General features: G+C 39.2%; 1 protein-coding gene across 2 annotated transcripts in view; it reads left to right on the plus strand.

Annotated features, from left to right (window-relative positions):
* Positions 1–16,194: 16,194 nt before the first annotated feature.
* Positions 16,195–24,677, plus strand: part of LOC150081692 (pro-neuregulin-2, membrane-bound isoform-like) — a 226,125-nt gene continuing 217,642 nt past the window's right edge. For both annotated transcript variants that reach the window (XM_090379553.1, XM_090379552.1), the window contains exon 1: positions 16,195–16,821. In XM_090379553.1, the coding sequence (XP_090235679.1) occupies positions 16,314–16,821 (508 nt within the window). In that variant the 5' untranslated portion in view covers positions 16,195–16,313. The remainder of the gene's footprint in view (positions 16,822–24,677) is intronic.

Below are 24,677 nucleotides of genomic sequence, written 5' to 3' on the forward strand. Positions count from 1 at the left end.
TCAAACATATACGGGTTTTTTTTTTTTCGTTCCTCACTTTCTATCTCTGGTATGTTTCCTGAATTACCCAACATGACGTCACGGCTATTGCATACTTATAATTGCTTAACACAACGTCATGGTTACAACATTCTTATCATTCTCATGTACGGAAGTACCTTACCAAAGGCTTCTAAAATCCATCTTTCCATTCTATACCGAAAAATCACCTAATGTAATTCAAGTAGGCGATAATCTCCAGGAGATTATCGCCTGATAATCTCCTGGAGAGGAGATTATCTCCTCTCCAGGCCAACTGATGAAAAAATACATACTCTTATATACAAGCGCCATTCGTATAAAAGAGTATTAGCTCTCTCCTTATTGGATGTCTGTCTGTCTCTGAATGGACGATAAATTTGAGCTTTTAAGAAGTTATGAAAAAAAAAAATATATATATATATATATATACACTGTATATAAATTGACCGACAAACACCAAAGCAATACTACTACTATTACCACCTTTTTGTTTGCTTAACATTACATTAATATGAAGAAATATCTGGAAAACTAAGACTAAGAAATATTTTCTTTATGACAATTACAGTGTGAATACAGAACATATGCAACATCAGTAATAAAGGCTATACAGCCAGAGTATTAATACGAGGATATAAAGTGTGTTGATATAATTAATCTCTCTCTCTCGTTTATAGAGGGGGAAAGAAAAATAAAGAACTGTTCTGATATTTACATATTCTGAGAATTATTAATACACCGCCCTGCCAAAATCGTAGAGAATGTGATATCGGGGTATGAGGGCACCTCTAGTCAAATCTAAGTGGAATAATCCTAAATGGAACGAACTTATCTATAACTACAGACACATAACTCCTGTGTCATCATAAATTATATTATTATATCGAAGTTAATGTAAAAAGACAAAAATGGCGCAAAACTAACGCTTCAACACGTTGATCTTAGACCTATGACAGCTATCCTTTCGCTCAACACATTCACTGCAGGAAGACAAAACCCTATTGTGCTTTTTCTGCTTTGTGGGCCATAAGACTGGAGCTCGTCGGAATTAGTATCTTTGTAAACGATCCATGGGACTCATCGCAAATATGTGTTAATCCGCCTCAAGCAGATGAAAACCATGAAAGCTGTGGGATAGAATACTGGCTAGGAAGAGGTTTGTTTGTTTCGTTTTTGAGTAAAGGCAATGACATGTAAGTTAATACGTCTCACTGCATTAATTGTGTAAATTGCACATAATTCTATAGACAGTTTCCGTGTATTCCATAGTTGTATTCCTTTTCTCTATGAAAATTTGAAGTTTAGAGGGGAGGCGAGACCGCTCAATCTTTGCTCGAGACCTAAAAAATTCGGTCTAACAGATAACCAGAATAGAAAAGAGGGTTCACCATCTTGGAAACCATCATGTGTTCCAATCTCTGCCTCGTTCTGTCTGAACTTAGAATGCCTCATCCTGGCTCTAAAATGTTTCAAAACATCGCAGAAGTGTTTAAATGGATTTGGACCGGGTATCTGGATTAGTAACAGGCGCACCAAAGATTCATATCACAGAAGCTTGGAGCTCCGAAAGTAATCTGCAATACAATCTCAAAACACAGAAGAGCATGAGAGAATTTTCCTGATGTTACCTGTTCAGTAATGTACAAACATCCGATAAATTGCGATCTGAAATTACAGTTACCCAAATGAACTCTTGAACCAAAAATCTACGGATAACTGTATTGTTATCCATGGATCTCTCCAGGGATAACATACTTATTCATGCAGGCGTTCTCAGCACTAAATAACTCCAAATGCTGAGAACTAAACTGTTAATAGTTATAGTAGAGGTGTCAATTCTCATTCTTAAGAGCTTGCTCAAGATCAGTAGGATTTCTAGAGAAGGGAGTCTGTGAATAGCAAACCTCCTGCCTATAGCATCCCAGACATGATCTACTGGTCTAGTTGAAGTCTTGCAACCTGATGGGCCATTGTCCACAGAATAAGTTCTGTCCCTAGAGGTAGAATGTAGTCCAAGTAAACCGGTATCCTTCTAAGGGTACCGGTTTACTTGGAGAACTCTAGGTAAACATGAATTGAAAAGAGTGAACATGGTCAAATATCTCAATATCTCATCTCGATACTCTACAACCGTGAGAGCTCTTCAATTGTTCATCCACTGAACGTGATTCATCGATCTGTACGCCCACTGATAATGATTCCAGCCAAAATTATGTTAGCGGGATGGAATCTGGTTTTTCGTTCCTTTCGGAAGAAAGTGAGAAGAGGATCCAAATTAAGACTGACTCAGCTGATCATGAAGCAAGCCATGGCGCAGAATCATCGTCCTCCGCACAGTCGGAACGAATTCTGTCGATGACGTGAGGAATTTTTATGGTTTTTTTTTCACAACGTGGCTATGTTAGTTATTCTCAGGCGAAAGTACTTTGGTTTTTTCTCACGGAAATTTGGATTTTTCGTCATCTAATAGGCAAATCGTCCACAAAACATATATATATATATATATATAAGGCAAAGATCCAGATAGATTTTGGTTTGCAAGTGGTGGTGAAACAGTTTTGGCGGGAAGTATTATCATTAATTAAGGCCTAACTAACTGGCAAGCTGTAGTTGTACTAACAGTTGTTGGATCGCCTATAGTTCCATATTAACTATTGACATGGGATAAAGTTAATACAGATATAAAATACAAAATAGGATTTATATATATACACATATTAGATAGTATGAACCAGAGCTGTAATGCTCTGGTTCATACTATCTACGTTCTACGTTAATATCAATATTTGTAAAATAATAAGAGAAGTTTACCTCACTATAGTACGTAGAACACTTCCGTATGATACTTACTCTCCGGAAATTAAAACGAAAAAATCGAAAATCTTACATTACAGTAACAAATAATTAAAAATCAATTAAACACAACTAAAACTCAATTTAACGCAATTAAAAATAAGAAAATTAATTAAAAGAATTTAATGCAAAAATCGTTTTGCAATTTTTTCGTTAAATTCTTTTAATAATTTCCTTATTTTTAATTGCATTAAATTGAGTTTTAGTTGTGTTTAATTGATTTTTAATTATTTTATGTTATAATAATATAAAATAAAATATAATTAATAATACAGTATAATTAATTATATTATTTTAATTAAAAATCGAAAATCTTATGTAAGATTTTCGATTTTTTTTTCGTTTTAATTTCCGGAGAGTATCATACGGAAGTGTTCTACGTACTATAGTGAGGTAAACTTCTCTTGTTATTTTACAAATATATATATATATACACACACACACACACACACACAGACACTGTGCTGCCAATTTATTAGGTATAAATTGGCAGCATACCTAATAAATTGTGATGACCAAGTGCATCCGTTTATGTTGACAGTTCATCCTCAGTCAGATGGTTACTTCCAGCAGGATAATGCGCCGGTGCACAAAGCCCGAATCACTATGGAATGGTCCCTGCAGTGCACACACAAATGGTTTGTCTCACAACGTTGCAAGTCACATGACCACAATTGTGGATATAAATGCAGCAGAACAACCTATCTAGTATCAGCTAAGCGTACAAACCGTAGCAAGAATGGGGAAAAGGAGTGATCTAACGGACTTCGAACGTGGCATGGTAGTAGGTGCAAGATGTGCTGTACAAAGCATCTCTGAAACTGCAGTTCTCCTGAACTTTTCACGCACCACAGTTTCAAGGGTGTATCGAGAATGGTGCAACGAACAGAAAACATCCTCTCAATGGCACTCCTGTGGAAGAAAATCGCTTGTTGATGAGAGAGGTCAGAGGAGGTTGGCTAGAATTGTGTAAGCAAACAGACGGGCTACAATATCTCACATCACGTCAGAATACAACCTTGGAGCGCAGAACAAAATATCGCAACGGACCACTAGTCTCACTTTCTCGCGAATGGGCTACAACAGCCGACAGCCACATCGCGTACCTTTGTTATCAATGAAGAACAAGAGAGTACGCCTCCTGTGGGAGAGCAACACCAGCACTGGACTATCGAGGATTGGAAAACAGTTGCTTGGTCTGACGAGTCGAAGTTCCTGGCGCATCATGTTGATAGAAGGCTCAGAATTTGGCGAAAACAACATGAATCCATGGACCCGTCATGTCTGATGACTACTGTGCAAGGTGGTGGGGGCAGTGTTATGGTATGGGAAATGTTTTCTTGGCACACGTTAGGTCCATTGATACCCATAGATTCACGTCTGAATGCCACATCGTTGATGACCGAGTGCATCCGTTCATGTTGACAGTTCATCCTCAGTTAGATGGTTACTTCCAACAGGATAATGCGCCGGTGCACAAAGCCCGGATCACTATGGAATGGTTCCAGGAACATGACAATGACTTTTCTTTGCTGCAGTGGCCCGCTCAGTCCACGGATCTCAATCCTATTGAACATTTTTCGGATGAGCTGGAAAGTGCTGTTCGCTGCAGGCCTACACCTCCGTCGAATCTCATGGAACTGCGTGACACACTCATGTCTGCATGGTACTCCATTCCTGCACAACGTTTTCAGCATCTTGTTCAATCCATGCCTACACGAATTCAGGCTGTTTTGAAGGCTAAAGAAGACTCAACACGCTACTTGGTAGGTATAGCTAACAAAGTGGCAGAACAGTGTGTATATACAGGTTGTCTCAAAAATACAGTACACGGCATAACCTCAGGAATGAGTTCCTCATATGTAGACAATAAAAATATTTTATATCAACATAGTTCTGGAAATGCTTGGTTCCCGAGTTATTAACTGGAATGTCTTATCTCCCGTAGGTGATTTCCTTCATCACAAGGTACTGACAGAATCTGGTGGTTTTCCATTCCGACCATGTACTGAAATCAGGAGCAAGCGGATATGCACTTTATGTACGTTTTGGCGGAGGGCAATGCTCTGGAGGCTCGTCGTTTGTACCACAAAAGGTTACCAGAACGAAGATGTCCAGACAGGAAAACATTTGAAGGTATCGATCGCTGCCTTTGTGAACATGGGACCTTTACACCTCGCGCTGCCGACAGAGGACGACCAAGATCTACGACTCCTGAAGTAGAGGAGGAGATTTTGGAGGTTGTGCATGCCACTCCTGGCGCACATGCAGAATAGCAATGCAATTGGCTGTTCAACATTCGAGTATTTGGAGAGTGTTGCGAGAACACCAACTGTATCCTTACCATCTGCAACGGGTACAGACCTTGTCACCAGCAGATTACCTGTTCTGCCAGTGGTTCTTGCAGCAGTGTGGTACAACTCTTCTTCACTTTCCTGCCTTAGTAATATTCATAGATGAAACACAGTTCACACGAGACGAAATCGAAAAAACTTTCACAATCAGCATGTATGGGCTGAGGAAAACCCACATGCAATTCCTCCATCACATCACCAACAACGGATCAGCCTCAACATCTGGGCGGGTGTTTTTGGTAGCTATTTGGGCCCCATGTACTTCCAAACAAACTCACAGGGCAGGCGTACAGAAACTTTCTGGAAAACAACATGCCTGATTTCTTGGACGACACGCCACTGATCATTCGTCAACAAGCACCACACTTCATGCACGATGGCGCTCCCGCACATTTCAGCCACCTAGCCCGCAATTACCTGAATCGAAGGTTTATTGGTCGGTGGATAAGTAGAGGTGGACCAACTCTCACGCTCACCTGATTTAAACTCACTAAATTTCTTCTTGTGGGGCCATTTAAAGTCATTGGTGTATTCGACTCCAGTAGCTGATGTGGAAACTCTCCGCAATCGAATTGTGGCAGTTGTGAGACAATACGAAACATGCCAGGAATTTGGCATCGTCTTCGCGAGTCCATGAGACGTCGATGTGAGGCCTGTATTCAGGCAGAAGGTGGACATTTTGAACAATTACTATAAGGTGATGTGAACAGTTAAGTGTCATAGACCGACCTTCAAAACTCGGAAACCAAGCAGTTCCGGAACTATGTTGATATAAAATATTTTTATTGTCTACATATGAGGAACTCATTCCTGAAGTTATGCCGTGTATTTTTGAGACACCCCTGTATATAAGGCGCAATATGGGCTAAAAAAATCCAACTCCTTTTGAATATAAGTCAAAGGAATATCGGCAGCAGATAGCTGTGCATAAAGAACCCTCCCATGAAACCTTCCATGGACGGTATATCCAAGCACAAGCGGTACTATTAAGGAGCGCTTGTACCTAGACATATCATCTATGTTTCCATCCTATCTAAGTTGATATACCGTCTCAGTTGTCATGCTGTGAAGACGCCTCGTAGTTACGGTCAGATAATGGTCATCTTGCGTGAGAGTAACAAAAGAACGCAATGGAAAGGTCTTCGCGAGAAAATCTAATTGTCTCGGAATTGTTTTATTCATTACTAATATGGATGAGAGTGATATTGAGCCACCTGGCCACAATGACCTTGATTTTTTCCAGCCGTTATTCTCCCAATTGTTCTCCCCTCAGAAAATCGTCCTAACGTGTTATCATATTTTTGCAGTTTTACTAACATGAAATACGACTTGAAATACGAATCGCTCATAGGTAGAACTAGCGATTGGTATTTCAAGCGATATGATAAATGCGAAAAACACGTATTTTTCACTTACTGTCTTCTCCAAAAAGGCTGTTTTTATCTTATTTCATGATTTACATGGTATAGTAGATCGTACGCAACATTCTTTACAATGATCACAACCAGAGATTGTTTTATTTAAAAACAAATAATATAAATAATACATACTTGGCTCTCCTTATTTGTATATTTAAAAATATACTCAAATTATGTTTCATGTCACATTTTTATGTAATTTTGGGGAAAAATGTAGTTTGGAAAGGACACTGATAATTGAAATTATCAATATATACGGAGTGGCCAATTTATTAGACACACTGATTTAATATCGAGTAGCACGCCTACTGCCCTCAGATCAGCTTCAAAAAAAGTCAAGTATGGATTTGAAGAAGTGTCGAAAGCGTTCAGAGATGTTGATGCAGATTCTACCACATCTTGCAGTTGCCTCACATCGGAGAGCAAAGCAGCCATGAAAAAGTCGTTCCATCTAATCCCAAACAAAATACATTTTCTGTATAAACAACGCTTCTGCTTATAGTATCCTAAACATAATCTATTGTACCCCAGGTCTAGAGATCTGAAAGCAGACTATACACTTTTTCTGAAGGTACTGGTTTTAGGAAAGCTATGTGAGGACACATAGCTTTCCTAAACAAAGGATTGAAATCAGCAGCCATGAGCAGTAATACTGAAAGACAAATGATACTGAAACTGAAGAATAGCGATGGTGTACTTATAAACAGCAGAGAAGACATAATTCAAATAGCAGAAGACTACTATAGAGAATTATACAAGGAGCGAGGGAATGATACCAGCAGTGGGGAAGATGGATTGCAAAGTAGCAACACATACGACATACCCGATATTCTTCCTGATGAGGTAGAACATGCATTGAAGAAAATGAAGAATCGGAAAGCCCCGGGGGAAGATGAAGTTACTGTAGAGTTGTTAAAATTGGGAGGAAGAGACATAACACATAATATGGCAAGGCTCTTCACAAAGTGCATTAGAAAAGGTGTGATGCCTAAGCAGTGGAATAATGCAATCATACATAATAAAACACGCCTGCGTGCTCTGGATTCATAATTTATTTTATTTTTGTTACACAAATGCAATCATAGTTTTGCTGCATAAGAAAGGAGATCAATCAGAAATTGGAAATGATAGACCAATTAGCTTGTCATCCCATATCTACAAGTTGTTCACAAGGGTCATTACTAACAGATTAGAAAGAATACTTGATGAGAATCAACCGAAAGAGCAAGCTGGCTTTAGGACAGGATTCTCAACTTTGGATCACCTTCACGTAATATCACAGCTAATGGAGAAAGCAAATGAATATAAAACACCATTATGCCTGGCATTTGTGGATTATGAAAAGGCATTTGACTCCATACAGCATAAGGCAATGTTTGGGGCACTGGAAAGACAAGGCATTGATACCCCATATATTATGATTTTGAAGAAAATATATGAGAGCGCTACATCCTTTATTAGACTAGACAAAGACAGTAGGAAATTTAAAATCGAGAAAGGAGTTCGACAAGGAGACACAATATCTCCGAAGCTGTTTACTTCTGCCCTTGAGGAAGCTTTCAGAAGATTAGACTGGTCGCAGAAAGGAGTCAATGTGAACGGAGAGTACCTAAACCATTTACGATTTGCAGATGACATTGTGGTCATAAGCCACGATCCCAAAGAATTAGAGGAAAATCTTAATCAGTTATGCACAGTTAGTAAGGATTTTGGACTAAAGATGAATATGGCTAAAACAAAAGTAATGATGAACAAGTATGCCACGGAAAGGGAAATAATGATTGAAGGAGCAGTAATTGAAAAGGTGGAGTCATATACTTATCTGGGACAAGTTATCAGCTGTAATAATGATAAATGGCTGGAAGTCAAGAGAAGAATAAATTTTGGATGGATAGCATTCAGGAAATATAGTCACATACTGAAGAGCAATATCCCAGTTTGTCTGAAACGTAAAATAATGAATCAATGTATACTCCCCACCATTACTTATGGAAGTGAAACTTGGGCACTCACCAAAAGAATGGAAGAGAAGCTAAGAACTACACAGCGAAGAATGGAACGAATTATATTGGGAATCAGACTGTTAGATAAGAAGAGAAACACATGGATTAGGCAGCAAACTCAAGTAAAGGACATTCTTATCAAAACTAAAGAACTAAAATGGTCTTGGGCAGGACACATAGCTAGAAGACATGATGACAGATGGACTAAAAAAATAACAGAATGGTACCCAAGAGGAGCTAGAAGAAAACCTGGAAGACAAAGGCGGAGATAGATAGATGAAATTCATGAGTTTTTGAGTAGTAAATGGATGGCCAGTGCTCAAAACAGAAGGAACTGGAAAGTTGCTGGAGAGGCCTTCATCCTGCAGTGGATTGAAAATGGCTGATGATGATGATAATGATGATGTGAGGAAATGAATTATCGTCCATTAAGAGGGTCTGAATTAATTCCTTCTACTACAAAAGAGTGAACATAAGAGTGGACGCCCTCGTGGGTAGCAGACTTGGTAGGATCGCCATCCTCCCCTCACCGGATGGAAAAGACCTGAGTTTGAGTCCCATCGATGCGTGAGGAATTTTTACGGGCCTTTTTCACAACGTGGCTGAGTCAACGTGGCTTTTTCGTCCAAAAAAACAGAAAATCGACCTCAGAACACACGCAATTTACAGACATTATACACGGAAAAATATGGCTTTCGCCGCCAATGCTCCTAAAGTGTTACAACATAAGGGTGGATATACAGTAATTAAGAACTTATGTGATAGAGACTAGACTATTACTGTATTTTGTGGTATGACGTGAATTTTAACAATCAGAGTGAATAACCTCTGAAATTTAATTTGACTGCTCTGCTATGTCGTTAATGCTAAATCGGAATGACATCCAGTGACCATCATGCTCCCAGCACTATCAGCCAGGGTCTGTGCCGTCTGACATATTGCATTCATCATCAACCATTTTCAGTCCACTGCAGGATGAAGACCTCTCCGACAACTTTCCAGTTCTTTTTGTTTTCGGCAATGGCCATCCATTTACCACCCTCGAATTCTTGAATTTCATCTGTCCATCTCCGTTGTTGTCTTCCAGGTTTTCTTCTGGCTCCTCTTGGGTACCATTCTGTTATTTTCTGAATCCATCTGTCATCATGTATTCGAGCTATGTGTCCTGTCCAGGTCCATTTCAGTTCTTTAGTTTTGATAAGAATGTTCTTTACTTGTTTGCTGCCTAATCCATGTCTTTCTCTTCTTATCCAACAGTGTGATTCCTAATATAATTCGTTCTATTCATCGCTGTGTAGTTTTCAGCTTCTCTTCAATTCTTTTTGTGAGTGTCTAAATTTCACTTCCATAAGTCATGATGAGTATACATTGGTTCATTATTTTATGTTCAAACAAATTGGGATATTGCTCCTCAGCATGCGACTATATTTCCTGAATGCTGTACATCCAAAATTTATTCTTCTCTTGACTTCCAGCCATTTATCATTATTACAGCTAATGACTTGTCCCTGATAAGTATATGAATCCACCTTTTCAATTACTGCTCCTTCAATGATTATATCCCTTTCTTTGGCATACTTGTTCATTATTACCGTATTTATCTTTAGTCCGAAATTCTTACTAACTCTGCATAACTGATTAAGATTTTCGTCTAATTCATTGGGATCGTGGCTTATGACCACAATGTCATCTGCAAATCGTAAATGGTTTAGGTACTCTCCATTCACAATGTTTTCTTTCTGCAACCAGTCCAATCTTCTGAAAGCTCTTGAAGGGTAGCAGTAAACAACTTCGGAGATATTGTGTCACCTTGTCGAACTCCTTTCTCAATTTTAAATTTGCTTCTGTCTTTGTCTAGTCCAATACAGGAGGTAGCCTTCTGATATATTTTCTTCAAAATCGAAATATATGAGGTGTCTATGCCTTGTCTTTCCAGTGCCCGAAACATTCCCTTATGCTGTACGGAGTGAAATGCCTTTTCATAATCCACAAATGCCAGGCATAATGGTGTTTTATATTCATTTGCTTTCTCCATTAGCTGTGGCATTACGTGAAGGTGATTCATAGTTCAGAATCCTGTTCTAAAGCCAGCTTGCTCTTTCGGTTGATTCTCATCAAGTATTCTTTCTAATCTGTTACTAATGACCCTTGTGAACAACTTGTAGGTGTGGGACAACAAGCTAAGTGGTCTATAATTTCCAATTTCTGATTTATCTCCTTTCTTGTGCAGCAAAATTACGATTGCATTGTTCAATTTCTTCGGCGTCACGCCTTTCCTAATGTATTTTGTGAAGAGCTTTGCCAGTTTCTGTGTCATGTCTCTTCCTCCAATTTTAAAAATTCTATAATAACTTCATCTTCTTCTGGGGCTTTCTGATGCTTCATTTTCTTCAACGCATGTTCTACCTCATTAGGAAGAATATCGGGTATGTCGTATATATTGCTAATTTGTGATCCATCTTCCCCACTGCTAGCATCATTCCCTTGTTCCTTATATAATATTTTATAGTAGTCTTCTGCTATTTGAATTATGCCTTCTCTGCTATTTATGAGTACACCATCGCTATTCTTCAGTTTCAGTACCATTTGCCTTTCTGTATTTCTGCTCATGGCTGCTGATTTAAGTCCTTTGTCTTCCCTTAATGCTTGTTCTACGTTTCTCCCGTTAAATCTTCTTATGTCCCCTCTGAATCTCTTTCTAATGGCTTTGCATAATCCAGTATACTTAATTTTGTACTTGTCAGTGTTTATCTTGCTTTTCGTTTTGTCGTCGTTGGTTCATCGTGACAAGTGTTTCTTGACTAATTTTGTTCTTCTTTGGATTTCTTTTTAACTATAGGTTACTCAGACTTTATGGCATTATCCTGCCGGAAATAATCGTTTCTAGGTGGATAAGCGGTGCAGGGACGCGCCAGGTCAGTAACACTGTTCAAAGTGGGCTGTGTTATTCAGATCTTGATCGACCAGTATAAGGAGATCTAACGTGTGCCACAAAAACGCCCTTCACACCCTCAAACTTCCCTGACAGGCCTGCAGCATTGACAACACCTGGAACGAGAGGTGCATTGACTCAAGCTACCGTCGCCGTATCCTGGTCTCGCAGTCAGAGGGGATTAAATGAACCGAAATTCATCGGATCAGACATCCTTTTTCCTCAAATGTCCAGTTTCGGTGTTCTGCGCACTACAGTACCGCATATACTACATATACTGGATTATGACCACCTACCTACTACTTCGTAGATCCTCCTTTTGCCCTCAGTAGAGAAGATATCCGACGTGCCATTGATTAAACAAGATGTGGGAAGCGTTCGGGAGGTATTGCCAACCAAGCTGTGTGTAATGCTCCCAGAAATGAAGGTATGGAGGCGATTAGTGTATCCAGACACCTGATATGCCTTTCCATAGTGTCCCACAAGTCCTCTATGGGATTGATATCGTGGGAGTTCGGAGGCCAATCGATATGCTGGAATCAGAACTGTGTTCCTCAAACCAGTCCTGCACAAAAAGTGCCCGATGGCTCGGCGTATTGCCATCCTGGAAGACACAGTCGACATTGCGGAAAAAGTGTAACATAGCGGGGTGTACACAGTCAGTCATTAAGCAATTGACGATAGCAGAGACCACTGATACGTTGTTCCACATGCATCAGGGGTCCAAGTTCCTGCCAGTGAAACATGCCCCACACCATACAACCGCCTCCACCGGCCTGCACTTTTGATGCCATGCATGATGGATTAAGAACCTCATGTTGTTGACGCTAAATCCGTACACGACCATCCACGGTGTGGAGTAAATAACGTGACTCATCCGACCAGCACACCTTCTTCCACTCTTCTAACGTCAAACTTGCATGCTCTTTACAGCAGGCGAGTCTTTTACGCCGATGAATCTTGGTTAGGAGAGGATGCCGTAGGGGTCATCTGCTGGTATAGCCCATACGTGCGACGCATGGTCATGCCAGATATTATTCCGGGTTGGCCCATGTTGTATTGGGTAGCCAACTCTTCAAAAGTGCTGCGCTTGTTCGCCTGTACGAGTCGTCGGATCCGGTGCTAACATCAACCTTTCGCTGACCTTTGCAGTTTTGCCGTCGGATCGTTGTTTGACCATTTTAACGCCAGTCCTGGTACACTTTAACTACGGCGGCTCTCGAACACCCCATCAGTTCAGCAGTTTGGGAAATCGAGGCACCAGCTCGTCGAGCTCCCGCAATATTTGTTGTTGTTGTTGTTGTTATTTGGTTTTTAGGAGCATTAGCAACTAAGGTCATATTGCTCCGGGATATGCGGTGGTCATTCCCTGACCTTTCCACATCCTCCGTATTTGGTGGTGACGGGCTCGAACCCCGGTCTAATCAAGAAGCGTGTGCTATGCACTGCTGCTCCTTCCCACCTGGCTACGGAGGCGCCCCTCCCGCAACATGTCCTTTATCAAAATGCGATAAATCCTTCCTTTTACCCATCACGCTCGGAATTTTACTACCGACTGAACCAATGATACCTTATCTATGCTACGTAGGTCGACTAACTGTGCACTCTCGTACCTCACGTGGTCAACGGGTCGCATTCGGTTTTCATAGGGATGGTCATAATTCAGTGATCACTCAGTGTATAGTAAGTGGATGTGCTGGCATCACACGAAATCTTCGTTTAATTACCTCAGCTTCAACCAGATCCATACCGGGACATCTGTTATATTTTATTTTATGAATTGTCATCTCCAACTCCTCACTTTGAAATTAGGGCTCATTTCCCATGCCAGTGTAGTTCTCATTAAGAAATATCGTATCTTCGTATGCTGAAATATTAGTTTTATTCTCATTGTGGTGGTTCAAATTTCCCACCAAATGGTCCAGCATTAGTGTAATACTTTGTTCCCAAGTACTAGTCGTCCTTCCTGCAGCCCGAATTGAATGTGCAACATCTCTAGCAGGATGCTGTAATTTGTCGGCTTCCTATATCAACAAGCAGTCTCCAGAATTTGGACAGCCACTGGCTGGACGTTTGCTGGTTGATGGACCATTGAAGACAACTAAATAATCCAGCTGGTGCAAATATAGCGGACACCGCTGCCCAGCACGGCTGGAGTGTCCGTTATATTTGTAATGGCACATCTATCCCCTTCCCACACAATTTTTTCTGTCAAAGTCACGTACATACACAGCGCTGCTGGCTCATTATCTCGCTAAGTTACATACATATTGTTGTTGTCGTTATGGGAGTTTAAAGGCGCATAAGCTACTATGGTTATAATGCGCCTTACACACATATATACATACTTGAGTTACACAGGGTGTCTCAAAAATACACGGCATAACTTCAGGAATGAGTTCCTCATATGTAGACAATAAAAATATTTTATATCAATATAGTTCCAGAAATGCTTGGTTCCCGAGTTATTAACTGGAATGTCTTATCTTCCACAGGTGATTTCCTTCATCACAAGGTACTGACAGAATCTAGTGGTTTCCTGCCTTAGTGATATTCACAGATGAAGCACAGTTCACACGAGACGGAATCCAAATTAGTAGCAAGCGGATATGCACTTTATGTACGGTTTGTCGGACGGCAATGCTCTAGAGGCTCGTCGTTTGTACCACGAAAGGTTCCCAGAACGATGATGTCCAGAAAGGAAAACGTTTGTAGGTATCGACCGCCGCCTTTGTCAACATGGGACTTTACACCTCGTGCTGCCGACAGAAGACGACCAAGATCTACGACTCCTGAGGTATAGGACGAGATTTTGGATGTTGTGCATGCCACTCCTGGAATCAACACACGCAGAATAGCAATGCAACTGGCTGTTCAACGTTCGACTATTTGGAGAGCGTTGCGAGAACACCAACTGTATCCTTACCATCTGTAACGGGTACAGGCCTTGTCACCAGCAGATTACCCTCAGCGAGTAATGTTCTGCCAGTGGTTCTTGCAGCAATTTGGTACAACTCCTCACTTTCCTGCCTTAGTGATATTCACAGATGAAGCACATTTCACACGAGACGGAATCCAAAACTTTCACATTCAGCATGTATGGACTGAGGAAAAACCACATGCAATTCTTCCATCACAACACCAACATCAGGTAACGTCGGGTCCCACTAGGGTCTTGGCGGTTAACAGACCGGAGGAACAAAGGGCACAACACAATATACAGCACCACCCCACACACACCTTCAAATCTCTGACCCGATACAATGTACACTCGCGGAGATGGGAGAAATCCCAGGAACCGTTAGACACTAACATACCTTACCTTACACAGCGCCTGTCCCACACGTCCAAATTTAAAACACCAAAATTCATGCCCGACCTATTAGGAAATCTTATCACTTTCAGCGCATATCCCTTATAGCCTCTCTAAACAGCGTATAATATACCATCTGTGCCCAAAAGAAAAGATTTTCCCCCCTCATAGATAACACAAGTACCAGGGGTCACAAATATAAAATCTCAAGAAATAACAGAAGATTGTATTTCATGAAGTTAACATGTGAGCAACGATCTGTCGAACAGTTTTCCTTCTAATGGAACAAGGGCAATGAATCCGGATAAGTTCAAAGCACAATTAAGTAGTTTACCTTGTGGGAATAGGAACGTATGAATAATCTGTTTTATATTATTATCATTCTATTTTATTTATTATTATTTATTTTTTGGCTAATGCAGAAAAAGTCTGCTTCATTGCATCACTTGGCCTTACTAAGAGTAATACTAATTATGGCTTTGGATGAAAAAAATCTTTTATAAAGAATTCCTACAGGGAACAGCGCCTCATACTTTTTTAAAATGGTGGTAGGTCAACATACCGCTGTGTTGTTTCGCTCAGAGAGTAGGGGGAAGGAGTAATATAGTACAGCAAGCAACAATTAGTTATAATTTAAGTATAATTAATACAGATCGCGGATGTGTTATGAATCCCACTGATTCTTTTAGCATGAAGAAAATGATGGGATAAGAGGCTGAGGCTGTACCGATCCAGATAAAATATTTTCAACTAGCATTTCTAGCACAACTTCATTTCCGTAAATGTTTTATTTTATCACAATAAAGAATGGCATTTTTTAACATCACATTTAATTAAGAGCATTTTCCGTGTAGTTGAAATAAGAATGCTAAATATTTCCATTCTCGTGCGACATTTCATTAAGCTTCGCGAGTGTTTAATTCCAGGCAGGTGACTGAGTTGGCGAAAAGTTTTGTTCTTTTTATTTTACGTTGTTGTTTGCAGAAGTTTTATTTTATGATTTTGCTTTTTTCACAAATGAACACGTCCTGCAGATGAACCCACAAATAATGGAAAATTATCGCTCTTTCGTGTGTTTGTGTGTTGAGAAACAATTTTATCAACCTTCTCTGAACTGTATGCAAGCCTTAAGAAAACACCATTAAAATCTGCTGTGCGTACGTTTCCGTACACAACTGCAATCTTTAGTCTCCGTACATGCGCAGATAAAGAAATCTGTCTTTTGCGCAACATGAGAACCTGCGCATATAGAGGACTAAGTCTCCTTGTCGAACATGTAGGACGATCAGTTTTACTGTGTATGGTGTAAGTGAGAGTATCACGTGTATTGACATGTCCTCTACGGGCAATGGATCGTACAATAATTCGTAGCCTCCGTGCGAAATTGGCAAAGCAGAAAGCAAAATTCAGAGTATAATCATGTCGATCAGTGGGGCAGCCGTGTGGTTTATTTTTGTCACTTGCTGCTTCTCAGTGTCCTGGTCGCAGGAGCTGTGTTTCGGCGAAGACGCTAAATATGACACGGCGTCCAAAGCCTACCTCTCACCCGTCGTATTCCACGGCACTGTCATGACAGTGTTTGTTGAACGGGATGGGAGTAAAATCAGAGTGAATTTTCAAGTCCACAAATTACTTAAAATGGAGGGGATAGGCAGAAAAAAACAGCAGCAACACCTAGAGGATATCGAAGTGTTATACGTGCAACGTGCCAAAGAGAGGACAAGGAGTACATCTGTTTGTGTGGTAAAGGTCAACGAAGAAACTCTACAACTCGGTCGACAATATATTGTTTTCGCCGCTTTTCGAACACAGAGGTCAGAAGCCTCACTGGAACATTCCGTTCCTACTTTCCATGCCCTATCAGTTCCACTTGAACACAGTAAGAAAGCCATACGGGAAATTAGAAAGATCCTGTGTAAAAACTGCGGTAAGCGATTAATTCCCAAGTATGAAACTCGTAAATTTTTAATAGTTCAACAACAAATTTATGTTTTAGCGTAATGTCAGTTTTTAGTTATAATCCATTACTTCTGCATAGTTTGAAGATTGAATTGTTAACTTACTTGTTATTAATATCCACATGAAGTTGTTTCCACGTTAGATTTAACACTTAGATTTGGGTACACTCCCACTTTGCATAAGTACGTTTGATGCAAGATGTATAACGAAATACTAAATTAATATAAAACTAAGGCAAAACAAACACTTCAGTGATTATCAGGACTGGATCTAACACTAAGTTTCCTTTTCATACAGAACGGGTTGAAGGACACAATCGGACGACCGTATTCGAGTGGTCAGTGCAAGTACAGTGTTACGCCGCGTATTTGAATCCAAGTAGTGACACACTAAAATATGGTAAAATATTCTCGCACAGTAGCGAAACTACCATGCCACCAAATCCACGGTGACGAAGGATCGATGGGAAGGGGCCGATGGACCGACTAACGATTTGTTGATATGGTTATTTAAGGGGGGGGGGGGGTGAGAATCCTTCTTGAATCAATCGAAGGGTTGCAAGTTTATTGGCGATTAAAGGGGGCTGTCCTTGAATCTCCAGATGGGGGAATTTGTAGTTTTGGCACTGTAATATAGTCTACCTTTCGAAGCCCCCTAACTTTAAGTGGCCGTCCCAGAATAAAATGTTTTTATTTTATTTATATCAGCTTAATCTTTAAAGGTTTCGTTCCTAAATATCCACAGAGGTCTGCATTATACGCTCAAATTAATTACAAAATTATTTACATCCTTTTACCTAAACTAGGTTGTGATATATTTCAATTAATTTTCCTAACATTTATAACCGTACCACCAAATTATTCTTATGTTCCACATACAGAGTCTCTATGGTATCTAACCTTTAGTTAACTCTCTAGCGGACCTAAACCTTTTTTTTTTTATATTTATTTTTTTAATTAGAATTTTTTTGATATTTTAATTTCAAATATTATACATAAATTTTCTCTAGTCTAAATTACTTTCAAAGATGTATACTACAAGAATATCAAAATAAAAAACAGACAATTCTAATGCTTGATATAAAAATGAATCAACCATTTTTTTTTTTTTTTTTTTTTTTATGCAGGTTGTCTTATAGCATATCAGCCGCACCATCAAATCAGTTCATAAAGGTGGCATGATTAATTAATTACTGACTAGTTAGTTTAATTTCGTTCCAGGAAAAATAATGGGGTCACCGGTTAAAGACGTAATGCAGGACCATCTATACAGGAATACAATCACAGCATTGATTGGTTATTACATAATACCCAATCTGATTGGATACTATGATGTCTAGGGATGATTTTTTTTTTTTTTTGATTTGGTAGTTGTTGGCGCATCGGCTTCTGTGGCCATATTGCACCTCCCAAGGTTTTTGCAGTACTTTGATCCAAGCCCGAGGCGAGAATCGAACCCGCGACCTTTGGGTCGCCGGGCAGGTACTCGGCTAGCCCGGTCGGCATCTAGGGATGGTTGAGCTGGAGAAGACAAGAGTAGTTGTTAATGAACACTGCTCTTTGTGGACTAATTTTATTAGTGGAATCCTACAGGCTTCAGTGCTGGACCCATTGTTTTCTATATTTATGATAATGAAGGTACATCAGGTTTAATGTCTAAGTTTATAGATGACACAACGGTTGGTAGAATGGTTAATGACAGTAATCAAGATACAGAAAAATTAGGCATATGAGACGACAAATGGCAGTTGAAGTTTAGCATTGAAATACAAGGTACTGCATATGGGTAGCTGTAATCCTAGATTAACGTACCAGGCTAGTGGTACTACACTCGAGTAGTGGAAAATTAAAAAAGACCGGAAGGGTAATTGTGCAGAGAGGCTACCAGGATAGCTTTTTGGGATTTGTCTACACAGGAACACAGGAACTTTGCTAGTAGCGATAAGCAAGTAATTATCTTATTGTACAAGGCAATGGTTAAGCTGCACCTTGAGTACTGCATACCGGTCTGGAGGCCTCATTTTAGGAAGGATGTATAACTGCTTGCACAGAAGGGCAACAAGATTAGTGAAGGAAACAAAAGGGCGGTCTTACTAAGAAAGGCTTGAGCTCTGCAAATTTCATCTAAGAACTTGCGAGGTGATCTGATTCAGGTGTTTTAAATTTTAAAGCTTGGAATGGATTGGGCAAGTTCAATGCTGTTGGTATTCTTCCTCTTGATCAGATTACACACTTGAGGGGTATAAATTCATATTGAGAAAGGATATGGTTGCAGGATAGATGTGCGGAAGTTTGCCTTTAGAAAGCGGGTGGTTGATTGTTGGAACACATTTCCATACGTTGTTGTGGAGGTTGGTGGTTTGAATAAATTCAAAGAACTAGACAAATTATTGGAGGGGGTGGACAGGTGATGAGGGAAGGGTGTCTTTTTTTTTTCTCTTCTGTTTTTTTTTTTCTCTTCTTTTTTTTTTTTTTTTTTTTTGATGATGCTTTATAAGCTTGCTTTCTTGCATCGTTTGACCCTACTAACTGGGAAAAAATACATTCAAGGTTTTTTTTTTTTAAATAAATGCATACTACTGAAAACATTATTTTTAAAATTTGTCTATGGTATTTATTACTTTCCAACAAACTCCCAGAGCCAGTCCTGGAGTTCAGTGACTTAGGTGAAAATTAATGTTTGGACCATCCAGTTATCATTTCCGGGTGATACGGCTGGACTGCACCCACTAAGGTTGCTTAGCGGGTAAAGCATATGATGTGTTTTCAAATACTAATACAATTTTGCAAAACAAATATTCGATTTAAAGTTCTTCCTAAATTAAATTCTTCACCAACGAGAACTTTTTTTTAAATCTGTAAGCAGGGCTGAATTAGGGAAAAAAAAAAGGTGAGGGGGGGGGAGTTCCTTAAATTCAAAGATTAAAATTTTATAATCTATATAAACTGAGGCCATATTGCGCCGGTCATTCCCTGACCTTTCCGCATCCTCCGTATTTGGTGGTGACGGGCTTGAACCCCGGTCTAATCAAGAAGCGTGTGCTACTCACTGCTGCTCCTTCCCACCTAGCTACGGAGGCGCCCAAAGAGAGCATGTATTTATAAAAATGATGAGGCTGTCTTTTAGAGGCCTCTGGTTTTAATGCTATTTTACAACCAGAGGCTTTCGTGGTAACATTTGCACGACTTTATCGTTGTATTGATGATCAGCGCCCGAGTTGTCAAGAGCTTAGCATTACATTAAAAAGGATCATTTTCGTTGATGGGTATTTGGGTTTCTGCAAAGAACCCTTTGAGAAACTATTGTAAATGGGTTTTTTTGCCTTATTCATTCAGCTAAGCTGCTCAAAAGCTGGTTAGGATTTTACCTTTACTTTATTTATTGCAAATAATGAATTTTCTTTTACTATTTTTGCATAGTCATTTTGAAAATTCTGAGTTGCTGAAATGAGACCGGAAAGAGTCCGCAACGTTAGAGTAACACCCCTGATTTAAATATATATATATTTTTATTTATTTATTTTTTAATGGTGTTCAGAGTTCTTGAAAAAAAAATTGTCCCTAGCACGCATAGCGGAAGTTAAGTGAAACTTCTTTTGAAACGTTATTGCAATATTACAGTGGTTTAATATTTTACAAGTTTATTACAAAGTTTTTACAGATCTCTCTCTCTCTCTCTCTCCCTCTCTCCTTTGTACCCAATGGATGTGGTCGCATTGCACGTATACGTGCTCTATACTCCTTACTTCGGTATGATGAATTATAATTTTTTCTTCGTCGAAATTTTTATGAAATACAGTTTTTGGTTTTTAATTTTTTAAAATTGGACTGCTAGAAGCTGAGATATAGCGATTTAAAACGTAAACGCGACACGCGTGCGGCCGACCGGGCTAGCCGAGTGGGTAAAGTACCTGCCCGGCAACCCAAAGGTCGCGGGTTCGATTCTCGCCTCGGGCTTGGATCAAAGTACTGCAAAAACTTTGGGAGGTGCAATATGGCCACAGAAGCCGATGCGCCAACAACTACCAAATCAAAAAAAAAAAAAAACACGCGTGCGAGTTACACAGCGGCCGCGCTGTGGGTTTACCGATTGCGTTGTATGTCACTGCTACGTACGGCGTACATCATTTCGTGTCGCATTTTCGTTGCGATTTTTGTCATTCCACGGACGCAAGTTACTTCCATGTGAAAACTGCCTGGGGCTCGCCTAAATAAATTTCACTTCAAAAAGGATAGACAGCTTCTGTAACTGCGTGCTACACATAGCTATGTTGGCATTATTCTCAAAGAGAGTGCAATAATTCCTCTCTCCCATAAGCATATTTTCTGTTGGTTTGTTATATTACTGGCTCCTCCTAAGAGAATCCGGTATGGTAAGTGCTAGTTTGATCAATAATCCGATGCAAGTCTAGTTTAAGTTGATCAGTTCAAATTCAAGGATTTTGTTTTCTTAAGTCTTCGATTACTTTAGATTTATCTTTCAATCAGAAAGGAACTGTCTTCGTTTTTATTTTTATTTTCTTTTTTTTTTTTATTGGTGCATTTCAATTTATGACAATGGTTATCGAAAAAACTACTGATACTACTGGGTTAAAAGAAAAGGAGGAGAGCAGAGTTAGTCTCTTAGGAGACTAACTCTACTTAAACTCCCATGAATCCTATGCTTTTTAGTAGTACTGTATTTCGTTTAGTGATGCTATCGAAAACCATTAACAGTCTAAGAAAACTTCTTTTGAAGAAGATTCATGACTAGTTTGGTGGACCTTCAGTCTAAACACATATGGGCAGGCAAGGACGATTAAGATAGGTAACGAAATAAGTAGTATGATTTCAATGAGATAAAGTGTAGCAGGCTGCTTTTAAAAGTCTGTTTAATCAAGAATATTATAGCCAATCACTGCAAATGTATTTTTCTAGTGATAGCATTCTTGGCATATTTTAGAATATATATTTCTCTCTAGTGACATTTGAGATTGTCATCGGTATAACTGTAACAAACAACCATGGAATTCTGATAATTTTTAATTTAAATCTAAAAATATCTTTTAACCTATTTTTCCGCGCTCTACAAATTTTGAAAAATACACATGAATAGTAAATATTAATTTCAAATGTTTTAAGAACTTAAAAAGAAATGTATTTGAAAAAAATTTTAATTACAAGATCATTCTCAATTGTTTTTTTTTTTTTTTTGTTTCACAATGAAAACATAAATATCTAATAAAACACCCATTCATCTGAATACTGAAGAACGATAGTTTTCGAATTAAACATTCAAACTACAAGAAATAATACTGAGTTATTTTGGATTAGTGTAAAGGAGATTGGGGGTCATGGTGCATAATATCGCCAGAAAATTCTTAAGCATCAACATGAGGCAACCGAAGTAGTATCGGTTATAACCCCTAAACACATTTTTTTTTCTATATTATTAATCATCCATTAAATATATAACGTTAACAGGAATATGTTTATTCAGGTCTGTGATTACACACCCATCAGAAAACAGTTCCGAAATATTAGTTTTCTTATTATACCACTCTGCAAAATTCCTTTCTGAAGCTGCGTCTAAAAGGGAGTTTCGTGATGGAACAATTATTCTACACAGAATTCCTTCTAGTGGTCGACAGAAATCAAATAGCAGCTTTTTACTGCTAGTCTGAAAGGTAAACCGTTATTGATAATCGGTGGAAGAAATGGCAGAATAATTTACGACGAAATAGTCACAAGCTACTATGCTATTTTTTTTCTAAATAAATGGAAGGGATCAAAGACTACTATCCTATGCCACGGAAGGAAGGGATTAAAATTGTAAAATTTTTCTTTCGTTTATTTGCGGAAATTGACAGGAAAACAACTACCGAGTTCCCTAGAGAAACAGTATCACCCTCGTCACACCCAAAATGATGCGATCTGTATCCTCCCATCTCAGGGGAGGAAGGTACCAAAATACTTGCCCTTAATTTATCAGTAGTACACACAAATGAAAGGCGCGTCTTTCTGGTCTCCAAAACAACTTGGCATTTTCATGTCAACGAGAGGTCGGAACTGTACATCAGTCGTGTCCTACTTAAGGGACAACTCGCACAGTGTCGTCAGAAGCCAGTGAAGGCAATGCAATCCACTAAATCATAGCTGCAGTAATTCAAGTGAGTAAGAGGAAAATGACAAGGTCGTTGCGAATTTGCACTACAAATTAATTTCCTCTTTCATAATCTTAAATCCTGTATCATTCCTAAAATACTATAAGATAATCACGTGACAAATTTCCTTTTCGTATCTTACCTAGTTTCTGCGGTTATCCACTGTGTTATAAATCCACTGCACTATTTAGTCAAAGAACTGGCTGCAAAGGAGAACCACCCAGTCAAGAATTATCACTTTGCCCAATAGCAACAAGTGCATGCTGAAGATGATTAATGTTTATAAAGTCCTTGGACATTTTCGAAAAATAAAAACGATAGGGCAAAAAAAGTTTTACAGTTTTTTTTTTTTTGTTTTTTTTTGAAAAAGAAAAGAAAAATGTTTACCACAAAAGAGTCAAGCTTTACATATTAACACATTACAAAAGGAGAAAGTGCAATGAGTGGCCACTTTATTAGATAAACCTTCTTTTTTTCATGAAATGGAACACTCTTCAGTAACAGCAACACGTATTCTTAGCAAGGGTTATTACAAAGCAGTTCAGCAAATACACAGGAATATATCAAAATTGATCTCCAATTACCAAATAATATCCATGGAGATTCTGTGGTCGCAAAGAGAAATTTGACGCGACAATCGCAAGACTTGTGCCGGATAACAGAAAGACTACGATCAGTTAATAATAACAGGTAAAACAGTGGTAAACAATGAGCCATTTCAAGACGCACAACTCGTAACTTGTGACAGTTGGGGGAGTTACCGCAGGCAACGACCAGACCGACTCCTCAGTTAAGAGAAGTCGGTCTGTGGTATCCAGCTGGATATCACAGGTTATAGGGAAACAGTTTCTGCCCAAGTGTACAATCTTTTCATAATTGCAGTGAATGAGTGAATGCATCAGAATGAGTTCTTCCGACAGGACAAGAAAGACGTCCAGTTGCCAAGCTTTGAAATCCGCACCTATTCATTATGGACAGGTGCGGATTTCAAGGCTTGGCAACTGGACATCTTGCTAATCGAATAAGAAAGGTATTCGATTAGCAATCCTCACCAATTTTATCGCACTTCTTTGAACTTTCTTTCTTTCTCTAGAAGCTATATCTCTTCAGGTGAGGCCTTCAAACTTGACCAAAAAGTTCCACGTGTCGAGACAGGATTCAAACCTAACCATTTTAACAAGATGTGTGTGGAAGAAATGCAATTAGCCATAGTACTAGATGCGAGGGTTACAAACAAATCATAAGAAATTATCGCACAGAATCCCGATAACGCTACGTGATTAGATTTTCTATCGTTATAGGTTGATGGCACAGCCAAATTGGTTATCGTAATCGCCACAATTCCAAACCCTAGAAGGCCTTTCACAAAAGACTGCGCTGTATTTCATTTACACTATGGATAGAAATGTATTAAATAAGCTTGCACTTCTTTTGTAGATCATCAGCCTGCTGTTTACTCATCGGCTAGAAATAACAGGCTGCTGCGGACACTGTCAGTACAACAAACTTAAATCATGTTATATCCATTAAGTATCTTAGCAGTATAATAACTGGAAAACACCTATGCATTGCTGCAGAAACCTTTCCCGGCCTTTTATTTTCAGCATAGTATTGCAGCATAAACAATTCTCCTATTCTCAGTATAGAATCCATACTACAGTACCATTATGTAGGTTTGTCTG

The sequence above is a fragment of the Mastigoproctus giganteus genome, chromosome 8 (genome assembly GCF_048544385.1).
Source record: "Mastigoproctus giganteus isolate SK-2022 chromosome 8, ASM4854438v1, whole genome shotgun sequence".
Taxonomy (NCBI): domain Eukaryota; kingdom Metazoa; phylum Arthropoda; class Arachnida; order Uropygi; family Thelyphonidae; genus Mastigoproctus; species Mastigoproctus giganteus.